The sequence below is a fragment of the Dysidea avara genome, chromosome 3 (assembly GCF_963678975.1).
Source record: "Dysidea avara chromosome 3, odDysAvar1.4, whole genome shotgun sequence".
NCBI classification, from domain to species: Eukaryota; Metazoa; Porifera; class Demospongiae; order Dictyoceratida; family Dysideidae; genus Dysidea; species Dysidea avara.
The window spans coordinates 43,140,040-43,147,318 of NC_089274.1; the positions used below are offsets into that span (position 1 = coordinate 43,140,040).

General features: G+C 36.0%; 1 protein-coding gene across 1 annotated transcript in view; it reads left to right on the forward strand.

The window, feature by feature from the left end:
* LOC136251086 (gamma-aminobutyric acid type B receptor subunit 2-like) overlaps positions 1–7,047 on the forward strand; it is a 32,153-nt gene extending 25,106 nt beyond the window's left edge. Inside the window, exons 8-15 of the mRNA XM_066043464.1 lie at positions 1,264–1,330; positions 1,373–1,468; positions 3,321–3,453; positions 3,506–3,740; positions 3,788–3,919; positions 3,971–4,288; positions 4,335–4,508; positions 6,731–7,047. Of these exons, the coding sequence (XP_065899536.1) occupies positions 1,264–1,330; positions 1,373–1,468; positions 3,321–3,453; positions 3,506–3,740; positions 3,788–3,919; positions 3,971–4,288; positions 4,335–4,508; positions 6,731–6,850 (1,275 nt within the window). The 3' untranslated portion in view covers positions 6,851–7,047. The remainder of the gene's footprint in view (positions 1–1,263; positions 1,331–1,372; positions 1,469–3,320; positions 3,454–3,505; positions 3,741–3,787; positions 3,920–3,970; positions 4,289–4,334; positions 4,509–6,730) is intronic.
* The last annotated feature ends 232 nt before the right edge of the window (positions 7,048–7,279 follow it).

Consider the following 7,279-nt stretch of genomic DNA (forward strand, 5'->3'; position numbering starts at 1 on the left):
GCTGAAGTGAAAAGTAACTGGTAACTTAAAGAGCTGATATCTGAAGCGGCCAAGAATACAACTAACTACAATTACTAAAGTTTAATCCATGCAAGAACACCTTGGCTATAAAACAGGTGTGTACATGAAAGTAGCTGGCAACTGAAATGGCTGATATCTGAAGCAGCCAAGAATGAATGGTCATATACAACTAATTCAAAAATTTAACACTGAACCTTTATAATTCAGCTGTGTTCTATATTCACTCTTGCTGCATCCTAAAGTAATTTCTTTTAACTCTAATTGGCTGGTAATTTGGCCGCCTTTTTTGCTCTATTATACTGACTATTAAAAAAGGCGGCCAAATTACCAGCCAATTAGAGTTAAAAGAAATTACTTTAGGATGCAGCAAGAGTGAATATAGAACACAGCTGAATTATAAAGGTTCAGTGTTAAATTTTGTTGTATATGACCATTCATTCTTGGCCGCTTCAGATATCAGCCATTTCAGTTGCCAGCTACTTTCATGTACACATCTGCTTTATAGCCAAGGTGTTCTTGCATGGATTAAACTTTAGTAATTGTAGTTAGTTGTATTCTTGGCCGCTTCAGATATCAGCTCTTTAAGTTACCAGTTACTTTTCACTTCAGCTGAGCTGTTTTTTTGTTTTTGTTTTTTACATTGGGTTCCAGGTAGTCGTAGTTTCTTGGGCACGCCTTTTTTACAGCGAAGGTGTTTTTGGGGTGAATATAGTTATCTGTGGGAAGGATATCCCATGCCCATTTTAATGAAGCTAGCACAAACGTATGTATAGTTTTTCTGTACATGCTCTGTACAGTGCCATGCATGCACAGTATCTCTTGAACGTGAAGAGGAGGGGCATCCTAGATCCACATTTGTGTTATGGCATTTGACTTCAAATCAGAAACTTAAAGGTTCAAAGTCATTTTTGTCCATCATACAAGGTATACACAGTAAAGTAATTGACAGGTATACCATAGCCTTTGCCTTGTTACATATACTTGAACCATCATGATTTGGACTTCTTCCATGCAGAATAATTATGATTAGCTACCTTAATTTGTAGGGTGCATATTTGTCTTCTAACTGGTACAAAACAATATGCAGTATGTAATCACTGTGCTAACTGCCAAATTATTGCTGAGAAATTTTAAGATAGCAATTTATCTATACATGTGATGTTTAATCAATTCCAGAGCGCTTACATGTGTATGCTCAAATACATACGGCACATTAAAGAATATTACATTTCAACATCACAGGGTACTGTTTCATTTCAAAACAATGGTGACAGACCTGCAAGAGTTCGTGTACTACAATACAGACAAGGTTAGATAAGACTACCATTATGTCATTTACTATCTTTTACAGATGATGATGGTATGTTAATAAAAGTTCCCATTGGGAAAGTTGAAAATGGAAGCTTAGTGCTTAATGACAATGAAAGTGTCAGTAAAATTTTTCAAGGTGAGTGTTTCAGCCAGTCCTTTCCTTAATATTTAGCAGAGATTCTCTCAAGTATAATTCTTACATAACATGTCATGCAGATGTTTTTCAAGACAACAAGTAAAGTTTTGTGTGGGCTATGCTATTGTGACATACATGTAACTAGTTAAGCAAAAACCTGCTGTTTTTGCACATTTTTTCCTCAAATTACACACACACACACACACACACACACACACACACACACACACACACACACACACACACACACACACACACACACACACACACACACACACACATGCACGCACACACTATGAACAGGCAAATCCATCAAGGTATAGCCTATTTTCCTCTGTGTGCACAAAGAAGAAGGCCATTTCAAAAAAGAAATGGTAAACTTTGTTTCTACTGTACCATAAATAAGCGTCCATAACTCACCTGCCCTTTACTGTCCAAACTCAAAACAAAGATTTTCTCTGAACAGTGTTGTATAGTTTTATCAATTTAAGGCTAGTTTCTCTGCAAATTAGAATGTGCATTATCATTATGTTGCACATGTATTTTTACCCAATACTTTTTATGGCAAATAGAAATTTGCAAAAATAGTGGGTTTTGGCTCATCCATTGCAGTCACACAAATGGTTAATTTGTTTAACCTATTCCCTAACAATTTCATACTTATGCTATGATCTGCCTCAAATCCAACAAGTACTGCTGTCCATAACAGGAATCAACCTTAGGTCCTTAGCATTATATACATGCGTGCATATGATTAGGGAAAGGGCGTGGTTGTATGTTGGTGGTGAAACACTACCCATGTAAATTTCTTCCATGTCAATGGGCAAATTCAATCTTCAGTCATTAATAACCCATTCACAGCCAAATTCTCTGGGGGCACTGGATGAATTGCTGAATTGCATCATATTAACTGTACAGAACTGCTTAGTAACCATATATCTAAATACTCACTATAAACTAAGGAGGTTGACTGTGTTATTTTTGTTTACATAACAGTAACCGCAACAAAGTTATTAAACAATAAAGTCTAAACTTTGGTAAAAACCAGCCTGAACAAACAACGGGATCCAACTAACTGTTTGCAAAGGTGTATTACACTGCAATGAACTATTCTATACAATTTACTTACAGTACAATCCATTCTACAGCTGGTTTCTTCATGATTTGTCCCATTTTTGCTGTTACACATGTGTATCTGCACTCATGTCCACCATGCCACGTCTGGGATAAAGCAGCTGACTGTTGACTTTACCTGTCTCCATCGATGTATAACACTTTCTTTGTAATCAGCTACTAGATTTTATTTCGAAGAACGATTTAATTCGCCCATTATAAAAGGTTACACTTTACGCTGTTACATAACAAACGCGCACTAGCTTGGTAAGGATCCGGTTATCCCAGAAATGAGACCTCTATGGGTGTGTCCATTTCAGTACTAGCGCTTCTTGCTATGAAACATGTTTTACAAGTTATAGTGAGGCTAAAGTTTATTTTATGAGTGAGTTATGATGCCATGCCACCATATGGTGGCAGTGGCCATTAATGGATTAACGTAATTTACTGAGTGATTACAATCTGAACATATTCCAGAATTTCACTCTCAAACATCACAATATTAACTACAAACAATGTCTTGCCAATTAGCTGAAATGTTCTGTAATACAGATACCAACAAGTATTCCTTCCTGATATCATCATCAAGATTATGGAACTCTTTACCACACCACATCATTGAACGTACATCAGTTAATCCTTCAAGCTAGTACTACGTATACATACTTTACTAATTGCACTGCATGTGCAATGTACCTGTATTTCCTGTCAAAGGAGTTAATGTCTTATATACCCATAGATGGAATTGCAGAAGATGAGGAATACATTCATATTGTCCTACCATTGTTTGTCACTTACACTGTATTATCTCTACTTGGAACAATATTTGCTATTGTTTGCCTGGTTTTTAACCTGTGGTTCAGAGAACAAAAGTATGTTATTATATATAGATGCTACGTTGCATAACTTGTTTCAAACATTTAGACTAGTGAAGCTTACCAGTCCATATGTCAATGTGATGATTATAGCTGGAGCAGTTATATTTTACATAACAGTGATTTTGTTTGGAGTGGATGAAAATGTGGCATCATTTTCAACAGTAGATCATCTGTGTCAGACAAAAATTTGGCTCGTAGCAATTGGATTTAGTTTGTTGTTTGGAACTATCTTTGCCAAAACTTGGAGGATATACTACATCTTCAATCATTTCAATGCCATGGTACATACACACATTTAATCACTGTTGAATTTGTTTAATTTTTGCAGGAAATGAAAGACATTTACTTGTTTGCAATTGTTGGAGTACTAGTTCTGGTAGACATTGTAATACTGATCCCACCAACAGCAGTGTCTAGTGCCATCTTGAGAAGGGAACAAGAAGAAGTTGAAGGAGACAATGTTTGTTTTGGTATTAACAAAAAGTGTTTAGTCAATGATATTATTTTATAGGCTGGTGATCTGCCTGAAATAATTGGAGTTTGTAAATCAGATGATTCACTACCTTGGTTAGCAGTCCTACTTGTTTATAAAGGATTAGTGCTGCTAGCTGGACTGTTTCTGGCCTTTGAGACACGCAAAATAAAAATTATATCTTTAAATGAGTCTCGATTTGTGGCAATGTCTGTTTACGGAGCAGTAATAGCTTCAATAGCTCTTACTCCAATTGGATTATTCTTACAAGATTTTCCAAGTGTACAATATGGTATACTAGGGATGGTGATGCTATTGATTACAACTTTAATATTGGGCTTAGTTTTTGTTTCAAAGGTACATCTTTATGATGCATGATGCTATTAAATCTATTCTACTGTAGATGTACAAAGTATTTCGTGATCCAGAGGGAACACGCTCTTTAGATCGTAGTACTAGCAGTGCTACTACTAATAAAACTCTCACTCTCCAATGTTCTAATGAGATGGAAACTTACAAGCGAAGAATACAGTCTCTTAATGTTGAAATTATAAGGCTCAATGATGAACTGGAAATGGTAACAATACGTGCATATACTAATAGATTGATAACATATATACAGTGTAACACAAACAGCTTAGATGCATAGGTGGCGGAAGGGGGGCTAGGGGGCTGAAGCCCCCCTTGGTCTGCTGAGGGGGGCTTAGCTCCCCCCCTCAGAATGATACCACGCCGAAAACATCCTTCTTGGAGTGGGGCTGAAAAAGATTGAGATACTCTAATAGAACAGTCACAGTATTAGAGCAGTGAGTAGCAAGCTATGTAAGGATTTATGTAGTTTATCAGCTATAAATGTGTAGCTGGTGAGGTGGGTAGCTATTAATTGTCAGCTGGTTGTGACCCTTTTTTTTTTTGGTCTCACCTTACCAAACCAGAGACAATGTAGTGCCTCATTTCCATAAGTCTGGGTCAGCCAAGCCCCCCCTCATATCAACTACTTCCTCCACCCCTGCTTAGATGTACTTGCTTATGTTTAGGTATAAAAAATTGTCAATAAAATTGGCTTATTTTCCCTTTTTACCAAACTTTTTGTACAGTGTATTGCTCAATACTACATCATGACTGCAATATTAGGTTACCAAATTTTCACAAATTTTCATCTGCCATATCTCCTGGCATGATGTACTGATCACCAAACCATTGATGTTTATGGTAGATTGTGCAATTAAAAATGTGCATAAGGGAAAACCAGTCTTGTTTCCTTTTTTAAGTATCGAGAAATACCATATTTTTAAATACTCATAGTGCTATAGCATCAATGGTTGAGGATAGCTTTATGCCTATTCCTGACTTTCCAGAGCATCCACTGTACATGTATCCATCAGCCAAGTTTCCTGTCTTATTGATAGTTTTTTCATGAGGGTCATTGTATCAGACTAGCTCTTATAGAAGTGGCGGGAGAGAAGGGAAGGCAAAGGTGTGTTTTTAAAATTAATAGCAGAGGAGCTCACAGTGATAAATATTAAACATTCTGCTTTTGAGCAGTGTTCAAAAACCGCCTATTATGCTTATGAGAAATGTTCATTGTGCCCAACCAACATCTTTAGCATAATGCTGTATTACCATTTACATTCAGAAATCTTTTAACTGGTTGCTATATCATTGTTTTATTAATTAAACTAGTATACCATATTCTTCATTAAAGCCCAGGCTTCTATTTCCTTCCCGGCATTTTTGACCAGGCCTGTAATGAATAAGGCCTTAATTTGAGACCAAATTGAATAGGTCTGAGTGGCACCTGGCATTTAATCAAATTAGAGTCATGGTGGACACACCATCATGGTAAGCATGGAGAACCTTTATACAGTGTGTTGACTACAAAAACAAGTGAAGTGTAGTGAAGGTCTAAAACAATTGAAAAACAGTTATATGATGCATATTTGCATACACATGGACTACCTACATGATTATTCATAGCACCTTCATCCCTCCGAGGCTTTAACTTAATGTTAATAATTTTGAAGAAACAAATAGCAGTAAGGGAAAGCGTTAATATCTCTAACAGTAGACTCCATTAATAGCACCCGAGCCTCTATTTGAGACTATGCATTTATTTTCCATATGTGCTGGAAAACCCCCTGGCTTATAATAGAACAAGCATTTATTTGAATATGAGGAAACATGGTAATTGTGTGACTGTTCTATTAGAATTTCTGACTGCTCTATTAGAGTATCTCAATCTTTTAACAGAATTGTACAAATTGCACATTTTCTTACTGTTAAATTGCTTCATAATGCCAGCATAATGCCCCATTCCCACACATATACCTATCATTCCCAAAATTATGCAGGCATAATCACTGCACTCCTATTTACAGTACAAGTCTTTGACCCTTTGTTGGTTTTTATTAAACACCACATAGTGTATAGATACATTCAGCCATCCCCAGGTTGGCCAGAGACCCATCAATGCTTCAGACTGTTTGTAAAGTTCACAATTGGGGCTTGAAAATAGTCATCAGCAAAAGCAGACCACTTACATCCAACTAATTTTGACACCAAAATCTAGCTTTATGTCAATGGTAAAGCATGAAACCTGTTGTCAAATCTGGTGATAAGACCAGCTACAGAACACAGATAATAAGACCAGTTTTCCCACATGTTATTGTCTTACTGTTTCTTCACTGCTTGGAATTAACATACTGTACACTGATTTCATTTAAACTTTACATGTGTGTTCTCAGTATTGTGTAACATTTGTAAGTAAAATATGTAGTATTAATGTGATTATTTTTGCAGTCAAGATCTGGTGAATTTTCAGAAAAATCATTGCGAAAACGTTTAGACCTTGAAGCAACATTAATGTTACAGAGCACAGAAACTGATAGTAGAAGTGTTTCACCACAAAAACAGCCTTAACTAAACTTGTAATACATCACAGTACATGTGTGAATGTTAATATGTGTGAATGTTATTATGTGTGTGTACATATCAAGCAGCATGTTTGTCATGTTACATACCTATTTACCTGTTAATACATGCAGTGTATTTTATTTTTGTGCATATACAAAGTTGTTAGTAGCTGATGCTGTCAAACCTGAGTGATTTTAACTCCCAATTAAATTAGTTTCAGTTTTTTGCTTTCAACTACGAATATTCATTTTACATAATTTTGTAGTGTGCTTTGTTTGGTAGTGCTAACACATGAAACAAGCATAAGCACTGAATTGGAACATTTTAAAAGTAGCATTAGGGGTAAGAAGTTCTTAAGGTTTGCACAAACTGGTTAAGCATTTAGCTAGTGATTGTCTTGTAATGGTTACAAGTAAAACATAATCTGTATACACA